The 21,523-nt window shown below is 39.4% G+C and overlaps 5 protein-coding genes and 1 long non-coding RNA gene across 10 annotated transcripts in view; 3 read left to right on the top strand and 3 right to left on the bottom strand.

The window, feature by feature from the left end:
- Window positions 1–1,588: 1,588 nt before the first annotated feature.
- Window positions 1,589–5,283, bottom strand: LOC111483053 (polyadenylate-binding protein-interacting protein 12). Of its 2 annotated transcripts, XM_023129161.1 has the most exons (12): window positions 5,174–5,282; window positions 4,919–5,049; window positions 4,157–4,774; window positions 3,807–3,917; window positions 3,669–3,713; window positions 3,516–3,588; window positions 3,325–3,437; window positions 3,133–3,192; window positions 2,967–3,014; window positions 2,778–2,846; window positions 2,116–2,177; window positions 1,589–2,019 (listed from the first exon to the last, which is right to left on the bottom strand). In XM_023129161.1, the coding sequence occupies exons 3-12, from the start codon at window positions 4,724–4,726 to the stop codon at window positions 1,962–1,964; spliced, it is 1,209 nt and encodes a 402-aa protein (XP_022984929.1). In that variant the 5' UTR covers window positions 4,727–4,774; window positions 4,919–5,049; window positions 5,174–5,282; the 3' UTR covers window positions 1,589–1,961. The 2 variants fall into 2 exon arrangements, with proteins under 2 accessions (XP_022984929.1, XP_022984928.1); XM_023129160.1 differs by having other exon boundaries at window positions 4,919–5,283.
- Window positions 5,284–7,548: 2,265 nt separating this feature from the next.
- Window positions 7,549–9,883, top strand: LOC111482693 (60S acidic ribosomal protein P1). Its single transcript, XM_023128605.1, has 4 exons — window positions 7,549–7,789; window positions 7,900–8,000; window positions 8,095–8,307; window positions 8,493–9,883. Exons 1-4 carry the CDS (start codon window positions 7,744–7,746, stop codon window positions 8,544–8,546), a joined length of 414 nt encoding a protein of 137 aa, XP_022984373.1. The 5' UTR covers window positions 7,549–7,743; the 3' UTR covers window positions 8,547–9,883.
- Window positions 9,884–10,091: 208 nt separating this feature from the next.
- Window positions 10,092–12,585, top strand: LOC111482689. Of its 3 annotated transcripts, none has more exons than XR_002718248.1 (3): window positions 10,092–11,024; window positions 11,739–11,851; window positions 12,077–12,165. XR_002718248.1 is itself a non-coding variant. In XM_023128597.1 (3 exons), exons 1-2 carry the CDS (start codon window positions 10,161–10,163, stop codon window positions 12,194–12,196), a joined length of 984 nt encoding a protein of 327 aa, XP_022984365.1. In that variant the 5' UTR covers window positions 10,092–10,160; the 3' UTR covers window positions 12,197–12,201; window positions 12,305–12,585. The 3 variants fall into 3 exon arrangements, 2 of the variants coding, with proteins under 2 accessions (XP_022984365.1, XP_022984364.1); XM_023128597.1 differs by lacking the exon at window positions 11,739–11,851 and adding an exon at window positions 12,305–12,585 and having other exon boundaries at window positions 12,077–12,201; XM_023128596.1 differs by lacking the exon at window positions 11,739–11,851 and adding an exon at window positions 12,305–12,585 and having other exon boundaries at window positions 12,077–12,204.
- Window positions 12,586–12,749: 164 nt separating this feature from the next.
- Window positions 12,750–17,017, top strand: LOC111482683 (subtilisin-like protease SBT3.3). 2 transcript variants are annotated; one of them, XM_023128588.1, is made up of 10 exons: window positions 12,750–13,509; window positions 13,591–13,682; window positions 13,787–13,884; window positions 14,297–14,452; window positions 14,538–15,211; window positions 15,289–15,368; window positions 15,453–15,698; window positions 15,774–15,888; window positions 15,958–16,150; window positions 16,248–17,017. In XM_023128588.1, the coding sequence occupies exons 1-10, from the start codon at window positions 13,390–13,392 to the stop codon at window positions 16,793–16,795; spliced, it is 2,322 nt and encodes a 773-aa protein (XP_022984356.1). In that variant the 5' UTR covers window positions 12,750–13,389; the 3' UTR covers window positions 16,796–17,017. The 2 variants fall into 2 exon arrangements, with proteins under 2 accessions (XP_022984356.1, XP_022984357.1); XM_023128589.1 differs by lacking the exons at window positions 12,750–13,509; window positions 13,591–13,682; window positions 13,787–13,884 and adding an exon at window positions 13,909–14,247.
- Window positions 16,874–21,523, bottom strand: part of LOC111482691 (ribosome-binding factor PSRP1, chloroplastic) — a 20,996-nt gene continuing 16,346 nt past the window's right edge. Inside the window, exons 3-6 of the mRNA XM_023128603.1 lie at window positions 19,617–19,760; window positions 19,286–19,534; window positions 17,406–17,514; window positions 16,874–17,319 (exon numbers count right to left, since the gene is read on the bottom strand). Coding sequence (XP_022984371.1) covers window positions 17,189–17,319; window positions 17,406–17,514; window positions 19,286–19,534; window positions 19,617–19,760 — 633 coding nt within the window. The 3' untranslated portion in view covers window positions 16,874–17,188. The remainder of the gene's footprint in view (window positions 17,320–17,405; window positions 17,515–19,285; window positions 19,535–19,616; window positions 19,761–21,523) is intronic.
- The window catches only part of LOC111482694, a 571-nt gene continuing 212 nt past the window's right edge, over window positions 21,165–21,523 (bottom strand). The window contains exon 2 of the long non-coding RNA XR_002718249.1: window positions 21,165–21,520. This is a non-coding gene — a long non-coding RNA (uncharacterized LOC111482694). The remainder of the gene's footprint in view (window positions 21,521–21,523) is intronic.

The following is a 21,523-nucleotide window of genomic DNA, read 5'->3' as shown; positions in this document are numbered from 1 at the left end:
TAGGTCACCTTGGCCAATAAATCCAAAAATGGGAAATAATCACCTTGTAGCACACAAGGTTGAGTCGAGGTGAAGTACCAACTGCCTAAAGAGGGGGTCACAACCTAGTGAGCAAATTATAATAGAGTCCAAATCCAAAAAGAGGAAAGACACACCTTACCCCATAAGAAGTCAAGTCGAGTTGCCAACTATCCAAAGAGGGTCATGGCCGACTAGGTTGGTGATAATTGAACCAAGCTCTCAAAAAGCAAGCAGATTGGTTTGTTATTTAAAACTTGTAAAGAAATAAAAGCGTATACGCACATTTCAAATCAGATGTTGACAAACGGGAAAACGAGTATTATGAGGACAAGCTGTGGAGAACAAAAATGCTCCTTCCAAATTATTTCTTTTCAGAGTTTCTCGATCATTTCAAAATTGTAACATCTTTATGAGTGAATGAGAAGTTCATCTGCAGGGGTCCAAACTCAAATATATTTTTCAACTAAAAGGATATATGCAGAAAGGAAAAAGAAGAATAAGGAAATAAGAATGATGAGAATTCAGGAGTAGTGGACCCAAACCTAAGAGTGTCCTCTACATTTGAGATGAAATGTGTGGTATTGAGAGAGAAGGCAAGGAAGTGAAGGAGAAGGAGTCATTACAAGTTTACAAAACAAAATTGGATATCAAAATGGTTTGCTTATCTCACCAAACTCAATAATACAGAGAATGTTAGAAGCTTGCCAAATCGCTCTCCCACAACCCAGAATAATAACTTAACCTTTGCCTCACAACCCCCCTCTCTTCCCTCTTCCCTCTTCCCTCTTCCTCCAAATTTGCCCCACATCTCTTTTTGTCCTTCTTTTCTTCTCCCTGAGTTGGGTTCTCTTTATTCCTTCTTCTTTACCCTTTATTCCTACCTACTCTTCGTTCTCGCGTCTCCCTCAATATACTTCCGTCAAACTCAAATTCCCACTCTGTAATCATCGTCCAAACAGTACAGTTTCTCCCAACCTTAACTAAATCAATTGTTTTGGTTGAGAATAAAACAGAACCATAAACTAAGAAGAGATAAGGGGTGGGACTTGAGGCTTAACTGGTAATGGCTGAAGAAGAAAGCAACCAAATGGCCTCTACAAATTAAGAAAGGGTGTGAGTGAAGGGTTCCGTAGAGCCTTAGATAGCTGCTACAAATAATGCCTCGCCGGCCCACCTTGACCAAACTCTTCATTATCTTAACTTTGACGCAAATACCAACTGTGTACAATCCTTTGACCAAGCATTCATCAAAAAAAAAAAAAAAAAAAAAAAAAAAAAAATCTCAAGATTTTACAACACTTTCGCTTCAAATATTCCAAACGATTCAGCTGTTGCAAGGGAAAACACTGATGGAAACTTTCAACACGGTAGTCTGGCTATCAAGTTCATTTGCGTGGGTTGTTTACCTATATCTATTTGGAACACACAGACATGATTGTACAAAACACCTGTTCAAAGTCGTTCTATATATTATCCATGCGGCAGCAGGCAGCAGCAGAATAATGAACAAAACAAACAGAGAACGGAACATCCAGAGTGCAGATGATGAAAGACTCACGCAACAGAAGAGACTAAAGAGCGGAGAGTTGATTAAGAGTTTCCAGTTAGAAACATTGAAAGCAAGTGCTAAGTGTTCCCAGGGATCAACCCTACATAATCCATCCATCCATCATAACATGTCAGAGATAATCGATTAAGAGCCTCAAAATGCCATCCACTCTATAAAAAACCTAAACAAATATCTCGTTCACCAATAGCACCTTCTAGTTCAAGGTACCAAAAGGTACCAACACTGCAGAGGATCCATGCATCACTAAAGGCAACAACCCCTTCTGAACATATCTCTATAACCATAATATATATATATATATATATATATGCAATATATATAAATATATCTATTGAGCACCAGACCGACATGGAACAGATGCAGGGATCATTCAGTTCAGCTGGGCACGAGGAGAGCGAGGACGAACTGGGGTCTTTGATGGGCTCACCCTGAAAACAAACCCATAAGAATCAGAATGGTTATATTCTTCAGAACAAAAACACATGCATTTTTCAAAATACCCAACAAGAATGAGCTATAATAACCTTATTGGCAGGGAACCCAACACCACTCCACTGCAATTAAGAGCAGCAATTGCACTCTCAGCCTGCAAATTAGTATCAAATCCACACTTTCATGCAAAGCTATGGGTAGGTTACAGCTAACATAACATTCATGTGACTGCATAAACACCACTGTTTTCTAGATATACTTTTAGGGCATAGCTAATCCAGTTTTAATCACAAACGTGAAACACTAGAATCATTCAAATGAAAAGGATCACATATCAAATGATTTCAAAAGACCAAACATGCATTGCAACAATATTTGACAGTGTACTAGACAGAAGTGATAGATAAAATAAGTGAAGCAGGTACTCTAAATGCATTCTGTACACCACCAGACCAAAGATGTATTGGCGAATGGTATACACAAAAACCACAATAGAGTGGTTGTATGGCAAACCACATCCATTATGAAGTCTACATGCATTATATACCACTGTATTGCCACAAAACCAAAGATGAATTGGTGAATGGTAAGAACAAGAAACACAACAGAAATATTTGACCAAACCCACCACACACACACACACACCCAAAAAAAAAAAAAAAAAAAAAAAAAAGAGGAAAGTTATAAACATGGTAGGATGAAAGGTTATAAAAAAACAAAAAGCAAAAATATCAACAGAAGAGAACAGGATTACCATTGTAAACTCAACAAATGCTATACGAGTGGAATGATGATAATCTCCAAGTAGCCTAAGGCGCTGAACCTACATAGGGTTAACAGATGACGTAGATTAAGTCACAACCAGAGAACATAAAAGCACTGTAAGAAGAATCACATTAAAGTCTTAAAAAATACAACATCTGTTATACGAGAAAGTGCAGACCTCTCCACATAATGATTCAAAGAACAGCTTGACCTCTGCTTGAGTAACCTACATAACATGAAAACAACAAATATAGCAATAAAAAATATTGAAGTTCTTTCAACTTCTACTCTTCCAAAAACACAGTTCTCAATTACATTCAGAGATTTTTCACTTCCAAACATACCTTCTTGTCAATATTTGTACAATAGATAGTTCTTGAGCACATCTCACGTTCGTCATCCGACTAAAAACAATAGAACACGAGAAAGCCAATTTCAAGAAAAGAAGTGGAATACATTGTAATGAGTTGATAGCATAGCTAACAAGTTAAAATGTAGTAAATTTTAGATGAATGACATTGATGGCTGATAATTACCCTGGGTAAAAATTCAGGATTGACAGGTGCTATTGCAGTTTTTGAGGGCAGCACTCTGACTGGATAAAAACCAAGCACTGTCCCTGAAAGATTCAAGGAAGCCCTTGCACCCTCTGGTAACATGAAGCAAATCAGATATGATAGCACAAGTAGGAAATGTATCAATGAATAAACTGAACTTGGGATTGTACCTTCATCAGTGAACTCAATGAAGGCAAAATGAAGAATGGAGTTGGGATCACCACAGATACGACAGTCAACAACCTAATGAAGAAGGCAAACATTAAGCTAGCAGTAAAACGCCAAAAATCATATCAAATGGAAAAAGGAGAATAACGAGTCACCTCTCCACAGTTAGCAAAGACAGTAGCAAGTAGCTCTTCAGTCACCTACAATGCATTTCCACCATCCAAAAATGAATAGGTAAAAAGGACATGGCTAGGCACATAAGCAGTAGAGTTTGGGGGATGGAGGGCTCTTACCTGCTGATCAATGTCTGATACATACACCGTCCTCCGGGTCATCTCATCTCGCTTCACTGCATTCATCTTATTATTCGTCTTCCGTCTTCCTTGACTAAAACCATTCTTCTTCTACCGAAAAGAATAGAGAAACAACAGAAAATACAAATCAATATGAGATTCATTCAACATAAACAAAGGAAATAGAATAGAATTCTGTACAATCCCTAGTACTAAAACGAGCAATCAAATAATACAACTCTCGTAGCAAGATCACAGCACTTAGAAATGAAAGTGCGGATTATTCAAGGCTTAACAATAGTCTAAATAAGCTTCCCAGATCTTTAAACAGAACATAATACCCCACATACCCTTCGATTATTATTCCCTTCGTTGTTGAGAGAATTAGCTTGCAATAGAAAGTCGTTCGTATACCCAAGGGCAGCACCGCCGAAGTAACCAGAAAAATTTTTAGCTAGCGAAGGAGGAACAAATTCCTCAGCCATGGGATTCAATTTGGATAGTAAGTCCTCCAGATCCCTCATATCCCTCTTAAAGTTTTCCCCTCCATCGGCTCCGTTTATCACTCCATTAGGCCTCTGATTCATCCCATAACCACCAGCAGACTTCACCATTAGCGACTGGGCATTAGTTTCAAACCCGTTCTGCATCTGACCCATTTGGGACTTGAAATTGGGTGAAGGAAGTGCAAAAGAAGCTGCGGCAGCAGCTCTCTCCTGGAGGTGTGCCTTCTTCTGTGTATTCTGATCGATTCCGTTGGGATGAAAGTCGGGTTCTGCATTAATCGAAACCGCAGAATCGTTCTTAGGCTTCTGATTTTCGACATCCTTGGGATCATTAGAATCGGAGGAAAGCATCGTGTTTTCAAAACTTTGACTTGGAGAGCCGATTTTGGGTCCAACATTCTCAGCAACCGCCATGATGGGAAAGAGGTTTGTGCAACTAGATCGTTCTTTCACAATCTTATTCTGGAAAAAAAAAAAAACAAAAAAAGAAGAAGGGTATGATCGAGATATCCGTCGGGGTAGAAAAAAGCAAGAGAAATCGGGAAAAGAATATTAATAATAAGAATAGGAATAAAAAGAGCGGTCAAAGAAGAGGTAGGGTGTTACCTGATGGGGGGAGAGGGCTTATCTAATACATTTCCATTGGAAAACGGCGAAACCCAGGAGGAGATCGTGGAGTAGAAGAAGTAAGAGAAGAGAAACGAAATTGAAGAGGATCGAAACGAAAACGAAAAACCCTGTGTACGAATTAACAAAAAGGTGGAGAGCGAGAGAAAGAGAGAGAAGCGAAGTGTGAGTTTCCCGTTTGGTAATTAGTGTAGAAATCGAGAAAGAAAGAAAGAGGGAAGGAGGAGTGTGTAGGTTGATTGCTCAGATCGTCGGATTGCGGTGGACTATCTCTTGGGGCCTCCTTTCACAGCATCCCAGAAATGACCGATGAGATGAAATTTTTGGTACGCCCCCTTCCCCTTCCTCTCAACATATTTCAGGGACACCAAACTTTTATTAATTCCCAAAATGCCCATCTGCCTCCCATTACCCATGCATCAAATCAACAATCACCATGCATCATGCATTCCTCTCTTTATTTCTTTTCTTTCCCTATTTTCTTCATAATTATATCTTACTACATTTCATTTTTTCCCATTATAAATGGAAATTGCATTCACCACCCACCACCACTTTTTCTTTTTACCATTGTTTCACTTTTTTCCCCTTAATTTCTAAAAAATATATCCTAATGCTTTCTTTTAATTTTTTTTTTTTTTTTTTATTGTGTCCGATTAACCCATTTGATAAAAAGAGTACATGTGAACTCATAAGATATACATTTTTTTTTTTTTTTGGACGAGGAACTCCACACAATTTTTTCTAAAGTATATGATTAAAGATAAAATATGTTAAAAATAACTCTTTGTTCATTTATGAGAATATTTTTTGATATTTCACGTTGTCCAAGATAACTAAAGTGACATCAAGTTGTTAGAGTGATGCAAGGGAAGGGGAGGATGTTAAATATCTAATCCAAGTTCTAAATCCTAAACTTAGCGGTGTTATAGATGATTTTTTTTTTTAAAATTGTATTTGTTTTCTCAACTTATTTTTCCGAAACATTTGAATTTTTAACCAAAATCTAAATTTCATAACGTAATTTAGCTTAGATTTGATCACATTTCTAAAAATAGATAAGAAACAAAGAAATCAATGAATTTTGGCGAATCACAAATAGGCATTCGAATATGAGGAAAATAAATTTATGAGTATGCTACACAAATAAAATTGGTAAATTAAATAATATCAGTTTTCTACCATAAATCCATTCCACAGAGTATTTTTAAGAGGGTAAAATTGTTGTCTTGTTAAGTTTTAAGATAAATCTTTGAGGTCGAATTTGTTATTAAGATTCCCTAAACTCCTATTCTATTAGAAATATTGGAGGAAAAAAAGTTTAATATTACTTTTTCTAAAATGAGATTTTATTTAAGAGGAAAAATCTTTTGTTTCACCGGTTTGACCATACACATTTTGTTTTGGATAAACATGAATTTAAAAAGTGTTATTTGTTTGACTCAAATTTGATATTTAGTGGTTCCAAAAAAAAAAAAAAAAAAAANCTCAAATTTGATATTTAGTGGTTCCAAAAAAAAAAAAAAAAAAGAATCAAATCAAATCAAATTCATTTTTTGAATATTTTTAGGGAAAAAAAACCAACGAGATATTGCTTTCCATATATAATATTTTCAGGGAATTAGTTTGAAGAGAGGATGGGGTAGCAAATGAATTGATAACTTTATGATTTTATGAAAGTTGAAAAGATTTGAAGAGAAGGGTGTGGCAGTAGGCGGGGTTTCATCAAGGGGATCCCGTCCATCCAAGGCAAGAAGGTTGCGCCGGATTGGACACAAATTTATATTGAAATTTTATATGTTTTTCTAAAAACATGGGAAGACATGAAATTGAAAGCTGGTAGCATGAGAAATAAAATTCAGGATGTGGGGGTTAATAAATCTTGGGGACAACACAATGATGAGTTAGGAGTGCACATGTTTGTTATTGGGATTTGTTTATTACCATTTCCTCTTCACTATTCCCATTCACATTTTAATTCACATATTCTACTCACTTCCTATGTTTCAACAGAAATTATTCAAATTTTCACACTTATCCTATTACAATATATTGCTCAACTAAATACCAAAAGAATACATTAAAGTAGCAAGTAAAAACCCCAATTTTGAATAACTTTTAAAAGGGTAAGACCATATAGTTTAAAAAAATGAATGAAAATGGTATTGTGTATTTGGGAGTGGAGATATAGTAACTAGAGTCCAACAAACTTACTGTGGAAGTCTAAAGCTGTTGATAATGAATATTAGCAGGTAATTTAACCAAAGGTGGTTTACTCGACAAAAAAAAGGGGCAAGGAGTTTTTGCAGAAGAAGAAGTTCCAACAGGAATGCAAAAGGGTTGGGGTGAGTGAGTGTCAGGCACTAGGCATAGGCTTCAGTCGAGTCCAGTGGAGCCAGTCCAGTGTCGCTGGAAATGGTTAGGCAGAAAAAGATAGAGGGTTTGGTTCTCATCTGCAGTTGCCGGTGGTAGACTCATATTTTGTGGACCACTCCCATTATATCACAATTTCCAGTCCTGGAAAAAGATTCCACCTTCCCCCACTTCATTATTATCTCTTCACATTCAATATCAACAATCCCAACCACACACACCACATACCACAAACCACAAACCTCCTGCTCCTCTTTACTTTTCTCTTCTTTTCCAACATAATCTTACATCTTCCCCGTTTTTGTACTCCAAATCGACGTCTTCCTTTTGGGCCCAATACATTTACGTTGCTCCAGTGAAGCCCATGTGAGATGAAGCCGGTTCGATAACCCTAATTCCCCGCTCCATAATGTGTGGCCATACTTCCACCTATGGCGATCACCCTCCTGCACGCATTTCCCTCCAAATACTGTCCTGGTATGTTCTGTTCTGCTCTGCTCCTCCAACTTCTGCGTTTCACAATCTTCCAATTCTCTCTCTCCATCGTTTTCTGCCCCTTCTGACTTCTCATTCTTTAAAATTCCTAGGTCCTCATTGCATACCAGACGCTACTCTAACCATGTCTCGTAGTGAGCTCGCCTGCGCCTACGCCGCCCTAGCTCTTTACGACGATGGGATTGCAATCACTGTACGAATGATTCTCTTTCTGTGTTTTTTTTTTTTTTTTTTTTTTTCCTTTTTTGTATTGGTTGATGCGTGATTAATCTGAGTGTTGGGTCTAGGCGGATAAGATTGCTGCCGTAGTAGCAGCTGCGGGGCTCTGTGTGGAATCATACTGGCCCAGCCTGTTTGCAAAATTGGCAGAGAAGAGGGATATTGGGGACCTTCTTCTGAATGTTGGCTGTGGAGGTGGCGCTGCGGCTCCCGTGTCTGTTGCTGCTTCTGCCGGTGGTGCTTCCGCCTCTGCTGCTGCTCCTGCTGTTGAGGAAAAGAAGGTATGTTGGTGATTTTTTATTTATTTCTGGGCTTTATCATAGTTTAGCGTTGGTTTTGATAGAATTGTTTCATCATGGTGCTCTGCCTCTGCTAGCTCTCATTATCTGTTAACTATCGATATTCATTCAAGGGTCACCTTCATAATTCATATATACCTGCATAACCCACATTTAATATTGTGCAGGAGGAGCCGAAGGAAGAGAGCGATGACGACATGGGTTTCAGTTTATTCGATTAGGAAGCTCTTTTATCCTACTATTCAATTGCATTAGAGAATTTTTGGGTTCATCTTCATTTTTCTCCGCTCAATTGTCTCTACTGTTTTTTTCTTTTCTTTTTTTTACTAGGGTATTTATAGTTGTTTATTTGCCCTTCATGTACGATGGAATTTTTTTTTCATATACTTCACATTGCAGTAAGATTAAACCGTATGAGAGGAAATCTTTGAGGGTTAAACCCTGGATCAGCGTATTCTTTCTTTTTTATTTTAGATTATTTGATAGCAAAGGGAGAGGACGCGTCTTTTCACTTTGGTTTGATTTTGAAATTTTCACTAACTCAATTTTGGTATTCTTATAAAGTTAAGTGGAGCTTGAACAAAGCAAGGAAGCCCAGAAGGGGAAAATGATGGAATCATGTTAATAATATTGCCATATAATTTGTGGAAAATGTAAAAGCCCAATGCCCGACACCGTGGGCTTAAGCGTGGTGCGGGCCTAGTTGCACATTGTGGCGCATCCAGCTATTTTTAAGGTAATCAAATTCAAATTCAAATTCAATTTCAGAACTGTAGAAGAAAAAAAAGTGCGAAATTTGTGATAAATTCAGTAATTTACTCTCTAAACGAAAGAAGAAGCTTCCATAGGCGTGTACGACTCTATCATGGGGAATCCAGAGAACTCGAGAATTGGGCAGCACGACACGTAAATCCACGAAACTCCAACCATAGTTGTTCTTATCCAGTCCACCCTGGAGGCTAAATCCTGACCGTGTGTCCAGAATCAATTGAGTGATTGAACGTTTGATGCAGTGGAGTCAAAGTGAAGGGGTCGTCCAAGTCCAAGCTTCTAGACGTCGCCCTCCCTAGAAGCTTCGACCTCCTCCTTTACTTATAAGAGCTTCTCCTCTTCCCCGGTCCTCCATCGAGTCTTAAACATCGTACACCTTTCTTCTGCCTCTGTTTCTCGTCATTGCTATATTTTATTGTCTGGTTCATAAAGGAGTAAGGATGAGGAAGATCATCTCTTTCTTCGGCTCCGGCAGTGGATCCTATGGACAGCCCACCAAGCTGACGGAGGGCGCCGCTGAGACCGTGAGCTCCAATAAAGATAACCAAATACGCACAATTAAGGAGCAGCCCCGTAGGAAAAGGAGTGCCCAACCCAGGATCGCGCCGGAGTTGGATGGAGTCCACTGCTTTGAGACCATTCTCCCTTCCTGATGCCGATGCCGATGCCTGGAGTGTTTCCCTCTTTTCCATTTTCTTCCTCTGTTACTACCCTTCCCTGGATGCCTGCGTGTCTTCACTGTACATTTCAAACTTCATTCATCAATATATATCACAGCTCTGCTGGACGCGTTGAAAAATGTAATTTTTATAATGTCAAAGCCCCATTAATAAATATGACCATTGTCTTGGCAATCAGAACTTTAGAAGCAATCAGATAAAGCCGCGTGGCATCTTTCTCTCTCTATCTCATCTCTCGCTGTGTCTTCCTCATTCTACTGTGTCCTGGTCTGGCATCCATTATAGTGTACAGATAATTAATTGGTTTTAGTTTTCTCCAGCAATCTGAAACCCTCGGTTGCTTTCCCCTCTCCCCCTTCTTCTACTTTTCACTTATAATTCCCGATGCTTTGTTCGGTACGGGCCGGAAAGGCTGCTCCCAATTGGCTGGACCGCCTGCGTTCCAACAAGGGTTTCCCGATCGCCGACAATCTTGACCTCGATCACTTCCTCACTAACCAAAACCTGGACAATCCCTCCCCCTCTTCGCTTCCTCATTCTAGCCCCCATTCCGCTCTGCCCGACCCCCACTCTGACTCTCATCCCAATTCCCACCGCCGGGACAATTCCTCCTCCTCCAACTCTCCCATTGAAAATGGGAACCCATCCTCATACGGAATCATTACCGGCATCCTCTCTGACCTCTTCCACATGACGGGTGCCTCTCGGAGTTCCAAATGTTCCGGCAAAAAGCTCCCCAGGAAACAGTCGAACCCCAAGATTTGTTCCGTTCCCTCTCTCACTAATGCTGACTATGCGGATGACAAGAATCTGTGTTGCGCCCAGAAAGAGGACAACATCCTCTCATCAAATTCTGATAATAGCTCGAAAGGCGGCGCCAATGCTGGGTCGGATAAAGCTCAGAATGCGCGCAGTATGGTTGAAGAGGAAGAGGTGGAGGATGAGAAGGGAGAGAAGGAACTTCAAGGATACTCGAAGAGCGAGGTTACGGTCATAGATACTAGCAGCGACGTGTGGAAGTCCGACAAACTGATTTTCAGAAGGAAGAATGTATGGAAGGTCAAGGACAAGAAGGGTAAGTTGAGGAGCTATGGGAGGAAGAAGAGGAAGCAGTGTTCTGAAATGAATGGCCTTTCCGATATGACTGCTTCCGCAAGTAAGAAAGCCAAATTCTGGGGATCAGAAGAACGCTTCCATTTCAATGCACCACAAATCCGTGGAAAGGAAGCTCTAAAACAATTGAACAAAGTAAGATGAATTATTTTCATACTTGTTGATTGGAGTTGTGCAGTTTCCATGTACAGACATAGCTAGTCTTTTGTTTTTAATCATGAAATGATGGCTGTTGGTTCTTTTATAGATGTAATCCATTCTGTTTCTATTTTGTGCTTATAGTCAGCTTGTTTATTTAGATTTAAATGTCGAGATGAAGACTTTGAAGTTTCAGTTACTCCTAGTGATTGCTCTTAGGAGTTAAAAGTATTCCATTTTTGTTGTAGAAGTTGCAAGTTATTATTAGTATTCCTTTTTTCATATTGGTAATGTATTGTTGTCATTTTTATTGTGCACGTGGTTCCCATCTATCAATGCTGATTGATATTTTATGTCTTAACCATAGTATGAAGAAGAACTTTGGTATGTAATGTGCCGCTTCCGTTGGGAATGAAGCAATGAGTCCTTAATCGTCATTTTATCATCGCGCAGTAGTTGTGGTCTTAGGTAGTCTTATGATTGTTTTCTATGTATACGACGAGTCTCATGGTGACGTTTAATTAACAGCATAAATTGTGTATGTCTTAACCTTGGAGCTGAATATCTTCTTACTCATCATTGATATCATCTTTTAACTGAGTTGTCTCCATGATGATATGATGTTCCTAAGTCACATATTTTAAATGCTAGCCTAGCTGTCTGAACACATAATGGGAATGAATCTAATTCTATACCCACTGCTTTTGCCAGTTTTGATGAGCAGAACTTCTGGAATACACGCATACACACACACACACTAAGGTCTGGGAATGACCAATTTCTGACATTTATCACAAAGGTGTAAAATGTGTTAACTAGTTGAGGTATGCACATCTTGGATGCTTGAAGAAAACACTTTGTGCTGTGTTTTGCTTTCTGTTAATTCTCTAGTCCTTTTTAAAAATTTTATTAAAAGAGAATTCAATTAAGAAACAAATGGTTTTCCAGTAAACAGCTTGAGCTCCACACACGTATTTCTTTCTTTTATTTTTATTTTTCAAACATGAAAATTATTTGCCTTAGCGTTCTAGATTTTCTATTTCTTGCAGGGATATAATTCCCATCATTGTTCTGGCCCAGAAATTAGTGTTAGTGCACCTGATAGCAGTAATGACAAAAAGGGGAATGTTTACTCCCTCTCCCAGGAAAATGGCAGCTATGATCACTAAAGGAAGTGGTAAGTTTAGTTGGGATTTGGTGTTTTTCAGTCATACAGACTTCGATGTCTCTAGCAGAGCTAACTTATATGGATTTTCTCTTCCAATTTTCCCATTCAGATCCATCCAAGGGCTTAGTTAGAGAAGGATTTTAATGAAGACGCGCAGAACACTGACCATGGTTCTGGAAAGCTGGGACATTCGGTGGATGGATTAGCTGCTTGAGATTCTTCCTACTGCAATTGCATGATTGGACTCTTGTCCGACTCGCGAACTAAACTTGATGATGGTAGATGAAAATTGGGTGTAACTAGTCTATACAAGCCGTGGTATTTGTTTCAAATGATTTCAAGTGTAATTCCATCCTTGTGCTGAATGCGCTCTATTCTTTTTGGATCAGATTTTCCTTTGATTAATGCAATCTATTACAAAGTGGGATGTAAGATCGATTTTTGCTCATGAAGGGTATTGTGACACTTAAGAGATGCTTAAAAATTCATTTTCCAAGACTCTGCTTGTAATTCATTTTGTCTGAGGACTGGATGATGAAGGTATGAATAATGATCTGTCTGAAGTCCGCTGCCCAAAAAGCTGTCTAATTTATGTGTCGTCCATTGACAAAGTACAGCAGCGTTCTCTTCTATCTCCCATTCATATTCATGTTTTGTTGCTTCGGTCTCCCAAACGAGAGCATTGCCCATAAACAGATTATAAAAATGGCGACCAATGGAGAAGAGAATGAATAGAAAAACCAGAGGCCAAAAAGCAAGTGGGGGAAAATGTCATTATTATGAGGGAGAATTGTTAGAAAGTGGGGGTATAGGATATAGACCTGGGTGTGCAAGTGTAATAGGGTGGGTAAAGGGGAATGAGTCTCATTTATTTGACAGTGCAATCGATAACGGAGTTGAACAGAGAAACATCCATTACGATTGATTCCGATGCTTCCTTGAAGGACACAGTCTTTGTGTCAAAACGTTGAGAAAGGAGGAGTACGCAGGCACAGAAGCAGTACTACAGCGGTTTGCCATTCTCCCCACTAAACAAGTGTGGTTGCTATTTTATTTGTTTATTTCACCAATGGGATAAAAAGTGATTTGACTACGCTGAGAGGCAACTGTTCATTCTCCAATCCCTTTTGCTTTGGGATATAAAATGGGTAATGCGGCAACGCCAGGTTTATCTGCAAGCAGCAGCTCTCCAAAATGGGTTCGTTTGCACATGGAAAGAGCAGCAGCACTACTATCTTCTTGGTTTGTATTTCCGTTTTCACAGCTCTCGATCATCTGTGTACATTACACATTCGTGTGGCTGCCAAAAGCAACGTTAGTTTTCGATTCTAATCATCCGATCACTTTTTGTCTCTCTCGTCGGATCTTTTAGCTTAATTGTTCTCTACTCAACAGGTGTACATCGTTTATATGGGCCAAAAACCACATGATAATGAAGAACTGCTGGTAAAGGCCCATCATGGAGTTCTTGCCTCTGTCCTTGGGAGGTAGAACATGAATATAACCTATGAATAATTTATTCACATAGTAAATATCAAGATTATATTTTGGAACATACTCCAGCAGAACTAATCTTTCCCTACTTCCGTAGCCAAGAAGGATCTGTAGATTCCCTGGTATATAGCTACAAATATGGATTTTCTGGTTTTGCAGCAAAGCTTACCATGGCTCAAGCACAAATGATCTCAGGTATTTTCTGTTGCTGATGCATTAAATATTTGTTGTGCATAGTTTTTCATCCGCGACCTACATACAATTGGGTGAGAAACATTCCCTAATCGTAACATAATGGAGAACTGAAACTAGAATTCCTGACAACATATGTTGCTCATCACGCGACTACCTCTTTTGATAGTCATTAGCTTTCTGTTTTTAGATACATACTTGCCCTGCACTCAACTGTTTGGTTGTCTCTTGTTAACGAGACCCTTTACTGACTTTGGAGTTACGGATGAATGACAGAAGGGAGGGAATTGAACTGCATATTGTGAATTGAGTACAACATAACATCCCAGTCGAGAGGCTTTTAGATTCCACTTTTATCATGAAAGTGTTCCATAACAAAGCAATTCTTACGTTTTTTTTTTTTTTTGAATTGTAGAGTTGCCTTCAGTGGTTGAAGTCATACCCAATCGTCTTCACAAGATACAAACAACTAGGAGCTGGGACTACCTTCAACTGTCTCCACGATTTCCAAACTCTCTTCTACGGAAATCAAGAATGGGGAGTGGGGCCATCATTGGTGTCCTTGATACAGGTTAGACTTCTGTTTTTCCTCTGATTCAATCCTTCTTCCTTTTATAGTCTGAGGTCCCGAGCTAACTCTCAGATACCACGGGCAGGAATCTGGCCCGAGTCTGAAGTTTTCTGTGATGAGGGTCTGGGGCCTGTGCCCTCTAGGTGGAAGGGAATATGCGAGTCAGGAGAGCTCTTCAGTCCAGCCAAGGCTTGTAGCAGAAAGCTAATTGGAGCCCGATATTTCGTCAAGGGGCTGGAAGCTGCATATGGACATCCCTTAAATAATAGTGAGTTCCAAGATTACTTGTCTCCAAGAGATAGATCAGGACATGGCACACATGTCTCTTCAGTCGCTAGTGGCTTCTTTGTGCCCAATGTTAGTTACCATGGGCTAGCTGTTGGAACGGTAAGGGGTGGCGCGCCCCACTCTCGGATTGCTATGTATAAAGTCTGTTGGCAAGTGAATGGAGGCGTATGCGCAGACATAGACATTCTCAAGGCCATCGATCAAGCGATATATGATGGTGTAGATGTACTATCTCTGTCCCTCGGTCCTTCCTTTCCTTCGTACTCTGATGTTGACATGCGCAATGGGATTGCAATTGGCGCATTTCATGCTGTGGCGAAGGGAATAGTTGTTGTTGGTGCAGCAGGAAATTCTGGTCCAGCAGCTTACTCTGTCTCTAATATAGAACCATGGTTATTGACAGTCGCAGCAAGTTCTGTCGATCGTTCATTCTTAGTAGCGATTACATTAGGAAACAACTGGACTACCATGGTAATTCTTATCAAACCTCATCATGATAACAGCAATTAGTTCTGGTTAGCTATTTTTATTGACCATCAATGTTGTAGGGACAAGGGATGTTCAGCGGAAAATTGACGAAGTTCATCAATTTAGTGTATCCTGAGGTCTCTGATCTGGATGACGAACGGTTAGTGTATCATATCCTGGTATCTTATGCTTCATCATTACTTTCTACTAAATTGTTGTTAACGAGATGGTGAGACCATAACAGTGCTTGCGAATCTCTATCCTTGAATGATACATGGGCATCTGGAAATGTGGTTCTGTGTTTTGCATCAGATGATTATAATGACAACACACACAATACTTCCTGGTCCGTCAAAAAAGTTGGTGGGTTGGGGCTCATTGTTGCCAAGAATCCTACCAAGGCGGTCGAACCGTTCATAGACAACTTCCCATGCGTTCAAATAAGCCTTGATATTGGAATGCAGATACTCAACTATATCCGCTCCACCAGGTAATTCGTCTTTCACCATTTCCTGATTGCTGATGCTGCCTACAATCTCACTGTTATTTGCTACTTACCCCATAGAAATCCCCAAGTCAAGATTGGTGCTTCAACCACACGTGTTGGTCAGCCATTGTCCACCACTGTGGCCTACTTCTCATCTCGAGGACCTAATTCAGTTGCTCCAGCAATACTGAAGGTAACAATTCCATTTCAGTCTCCTGGTATTAGAAAGACAATTTGCTGAATGAGCCTGCAATTAGTACAGCCAGATATTGCGGCTCCAGGCGTTGCTATTTTAGCTGCTGTTCCTCCGTCTGACCCAAAGAACAGAAATTCTTATGCTTTCATTTCTGGTACATCCATGGCAACTCCTCATGTATCAGCCATTGTTGCCCTTCTCAAAACATTGCACTCTCATTGGTCCCCTGCCGCAATCAAGTCAGCCATTGTTACAACAGGTAACTGAACTTCACCATTTGGCGCCTCTACTTTAAAATGTTTTGACGTATTTAACATATCACGCCTTCAACTGACGTTATAAACTATAATATGCAGCCTGGAGTTCGGATCCATATGGCGCAGTAATATTCGCGGAGGGACGGCCAATGATGTCTGCCCGTCCTTTCGATTTTGGAGGTGGAATAGTGAACCCCAATAAAGCAGTGGACCCTGGTCTTGTATACGACATGGGAATGGCAGATTATATTCAGTATTTCTGTGCGAAGGGCTATAACAACTCCGCCATCTCGGGGATTTCCAAGAGGTCCATATCTTGCCCCAAAAGACGACCATCTATTTTGGATATAAACGTGCCATCCATAACAATACCCAGCCTTACTCACTCGGTAAGTCTCACCAGAACTGTCACAAATGTGGGTGCGATCAATTCCTCATACAAGGCTGCCATTGAGGTCCCGCCCGGCATCACCATAGCCGTAAAGCCTCGTATACTAAAATTCAACCACAAGACGAAGAGCATCTCCTTCACCGTTACTATCTCTTCTAATCAAAGAGTAACAACCGGATACTGTTTTGGAAGCTTGACTTGGCTGGATGGAGTTCATTCCGTTAGGATCCCAGTTTCTGTAAGAACTAACATTTGACGTAAACTTGATAATCAGTAATCGGTGGCCAGTCAAATGGACGTGTTTGTACGACCAATATCATGTAGTATATGAATAAAGTATAAATGTGGTGACTGAGACAGACTTTTAAGAAAGGAAGAGAGATGTATCAAGATTCAAGTACAAACATTACAACCTAACCAGAACTGGCCATGCTAAATCTTTCATTTATTATAATATTGTGCATCTCATTGTACCCAACACTTGAATAGATCTCATTTCTTATCCAAAATTGTCTTCATCATCAAGTAACCTCAAATTCAAATGTACATAATCCCTGCAAGCAAGGCCTTCAGATGCATGTTCCAGTCAAAGTTAGGCAGTTTTAAGCAAATGTAATCTTGAACATGAAACTTCCTCCGTGAAGTCCAATCATTCCGCCAAGGAGGCTTCTCTGGCTACTTCAACTGTCACAGTTTCTATTTTCTCAGCATTGCCATTTTCTTTTGGGATGATTAGTCCATATCCTCCATCCTTTCTTTTATATAAGATGTTAATCTCACCTGGGCCAAAGATGAAACAAGCCACGATATAAACAGCACAGAATCCCAACAAAGCAAGTTTTTTTTTAATAATCAAATCAACGCACCAGTTTCTTCATTCCGGAAACCATAGAAATCATGGTCAATATTCTTTAGTTGTTCGATTGCTTCTTCAACTGTTAAAGGCGGCATATCGAAGTATTTTGTCCGAACAATCTGAAATCAAGATAAACATGAAAAAGGAAAAACAACATTTTAACCATTTCGATATATTATTCACAAGCTTCCAATATATGATGCATGATTTAGTCATCTAAAAATGATAGATGCAACTGCTTCTTCCAGCCAGACTTGAATGTCAACAAAATAGGCAAATGAATCAAAAGCCATAACGATCAAGTACGTTGGAAGGGGCCATAAAACACTCATAAAGAGCAAAGGATCTATACAAGCTTTGAAGGATGTCTCAATTGTTGTGATGAACCAACTTGGTAACTAGCAGGTTAAAGGGATAAAGTTGAAAGGAAATTCCAATGTAACAGTCCCTTGTAGACAATGAAGGACTGTCCGAAAGTTAGAAGCTAATCAACAACAGTTAAGCATAATGTTAGCTCCACAAGAAATAACAAATAGTAGGCTTCTACATTATGATGTCCCACGTTGGTTGGGGAGGAGAACAAACTTTCTCCTAGCAGACGCGTTGTAAAGCTTAGGGAAGCCCGAAAGGGAAAGCCAAAAGGACAATATTTGCTAGCAGTAGATCTGGTATGAGGCCTTTTGGAGAAGCCCAAAGCAAAGCCACGAGAGTTCATGCTCAAAGTGGACAATATCATACCATTGTAGAGAGTCGTGTTTGTTTAACATGGTATCAAAGTCATGCCCTAAACTTAACCATGTCAATAAAATCCTCAAATATCGAACGAATTGTGAGCCTCAAAGGTGTAGTCAAAAGTTACTAAAGTGTCGAACAAAAGGTGTATTTTGTTCGAGAGGAGGATTGTTGAGGTTATTGGGAGTGAATCCCACATTGGTTAATCTAATGGAAGATCATGGGTTCATAATATCTCCACTGGTATGAGGCTTTTTGGGGAAACCCAAAGCAAAGTCACGAGAGCTTATGCTCAAAGTGCACGAGAGCTTATGCTCAAAGTGCACGAGAGCTTATGCTCAAAGTGCACGAGAGCTTATGCTCAAAGTGGACAATATCATACAATTGTGGAGAGTCGTGTTTGTTTAACACAACTAAGGAAGCCCTCTATCTTACAGCTACAAGATCCAATTTCCTATGTTTTCATGTTCATGTAAATGTAAGTCCACCCAGATATTGTCCTCTTTGGGTTTTCCCTTTCAGGTGTTCCTCTGTGGGCTTTTGAGGAGCGGGAGAAATTATTGGAATTTTATGAAAGAGTCTCGGGAGCCAGGATGCATGCCAGTTTCATACGACCAGGTGGAGTGGCACAAGATCTGCCTCTTGGCTTATGTCGAGATATTGATTCCTTCACACAACAATTTGCTGCTAGAGAGAGGTTTCCACAACTTTATAAAGAATGTTTCGTTGTTCTTCCCAATCGATGTGAGATCACACCGTTAATATAACTACGAGGAGCTTGGGAGAATTTAGTTGAAAAAAGAACAGCAGAAGGGGAATCAAGATTGAGAATGCATTGCTTACTCCGCACATGGTTCAACTAATGCTGAGCAATCGATGATTGTTTTTCCACTAGATAGGAAAAAGAAAATCAACTACGAAATCGATGATTGTTTTTCCTTATAAGAAACTAAACAACAATTTCTAACTAAGCAATAACAGCTGTGGTTTAGTAACTCTGGCACTCATATTAGCTTCAACACGTGGAAAATAGTAAATATGGAATCCATGAGTTTGTACAAGCTAATATCACCTTAAATGATTAATATATGCAGCAAAATGAACTCAAGGTAAAAAAAAAAAAAAAAAAAAAAAAAAAACAAAGGTTGAAGGAATAACCTCATCAATAGCTTCTCCACCATCTTCCTGAGAAACTTCCTCTTCCTCATCTTCAACTACTATTGGCGCAGGTTCTCTTATTTTGGATCTGTCAAATCCTTTCATGTGCCGGCCATGATCTGAATCTTTCTCTTTAATCTTTCTCAGCTTTCTCTGCATGATGGAAGATACCAAATCAATGCTTGCATACACGGTCTCGGCATCTTCCTCTGCTCGTACAACTCCATGCTTCTTCGTGAATAAAGTAACCTACACAAACACAAATGTTTTTAGAAAAGAAAGAGAATTCAATTCATATGGAGAAATTTAAAATAAAGGAACAATACAATACCTCGCATCTTCTAATTCTTGGGCCCTTCCCAAACTCTCCACCTCTAACTGATAGTCTGACATCCACTTCTCTCACTAAGTGACTGTGCTTCTGGACTGCCTTGCCAACCTTCTCTTCCACGTGCTTCTTAACTGCCTCAGTCAACTAGTATTTTGCGCAGTAAAAAAATAAATCCACTCAAGGTCCGACATTTGAAACATTGAGATATGATAAATTGGGTAATTGAAATTCCGATAGCTAGTTGATGGTCTTGTCATTCTCATTGGAGTTTCTACCAACAAGGTAATTTTTTTACACGTGTTAGCAGTGCTGTAAAGGGCTGAATAACAATTTGTCGATCAGAGTAGTGCTATTGTAGCACCGGAAATTTTAAGAAAACAAATAAAAAAAAATTCAAAAAAGAGAAAAAAAGCAGAATGGCACAAACGCAAGTTGGAGAAGATGACCTACAGTCAATGGTTAGTTTCTAAACCTTCTCTTCAATGAATTTGAAGCTAGCCCTTTTGATTTTCTCTTCAATGAATTTGAAGCTAGCCCTTTTGATTTTCTCTTCAATGAATTTGAAGCTAGCCCTTTTGATTTGACTCTACAGATATTATCTTCAAACTACTTTCATATCGATTTAGAATGCAAATTTTAAATTCTTTGTGTCCCTATTTTAGGAAAGAAAGTGCAAGGTATTTCCATCTTGGAAGAGTCTAATAATGGCGGTGAATAAGTTCATGCTCAAAGTTATACCTTAACCTATAGTATCTACTGGTGAAGATATTGTGCAGCTTTAGCATTGAAGACATGGATAGCTGAGTTGAAGGGCTTAATGAAACTTCAACATATCTAGAGCTTAGCTTAAGTCTCTTCCAAATTTACGCAATGTTTACTTCGTAATCGACAAAGGAAATCAATGGCGTGAAAGGAGCTAGAGAGTTTCACATTATGCTTCAAAGAGTACACTCTAATGTGTGGACTTTTCAAACTTGTTTTGATCAGTAGGAAAGGCCATATGCCCCTATGTACTGATTGAAAAGAGTTTCGCATGCGCTCACCAATTTTTGAGTTCAAATAGCATTCAACAACTGACGGTTGCATAAACACATAACTAAATGTAGTTGTATACAAGAATGATATGACCACCAATTTGGAGATTCGCATGCTTTAAAAACATAATCTTAATGACTACTACTATGCTTAAAGAACGCCCAAATTTCTTCTGGCCAGAACCAGCAAATTAGGCTGTTCACAGTGGTGCTGTTCTTAATAGATAGAGAAGAATTGGGAAGTGAACAGTTATATTCAATCACTTGTCACTATAAATACAAATTCCAAATGCTAAAAATAGCCTAGTTAACTCCATAAAATCAGCAACAAACTACACTTACCCAACTCTAGCCGGTATCTCCAAGTATAGCAACTTAAGCTAACTGACTAAATTATCATTAACAACTTTCCTAGAAACCAGTACTAATTCAAAGAAATAGACTTGCAGGTTGAATTAACAAACGAGCGGAAAAGGCTAACATTGGGCGAGAGAAAGCAGTACGCCCAGTGCAAATGGCTTGATTTTTTCATGATATACCAATCAGAATGGAGGGATGACACGTACATGATTGATATAATTACTACGTAGTGGGGTGGGTATGGCATTGTCCACGGAGAACCACCCCGAAAGCCAAGTCACTATGGGATCTGGTGGGTATGGCTTTGGATCTCGTGGGTATGGCATTAGCTAAGCTTTACCAACATTGGAAGTTTACTAATCAATGAACCAGTGTAACCTACTTTCTTTTCTGACAAAATCAACCAAGCTTAACCAGTTCTTTCACCTTGACAAAATCAACCAAGCTTAAGCTTAACCAGTTCTTCACCTTAACAAAATCAACCAAGCTTAAGCTTAACCAGTTCTTCACCTT

Source organism: Cucurbita maxima, unplaced genomic scaffold (genome assembly GCF_002738345.1).
Source record: "Cucurbita maxima cultivar Rimu unplaced genomic scaffold, Cmax_1.0 Cma_Scf00008, whole genome shotgun sequence".
Lineage (NCBI taxonomy): Eukaryota > Viridiplantae > Streptophyta > Magnoliopsida > Cucurbitales > Cucurbitaceae > Cucurbita > Cucurbita maxima.
The sequence above is the reverse complement of the archived record's forward strand: the minus strand, read 5'-3'. Positions and strand labels throughout refer to the sequence as shown.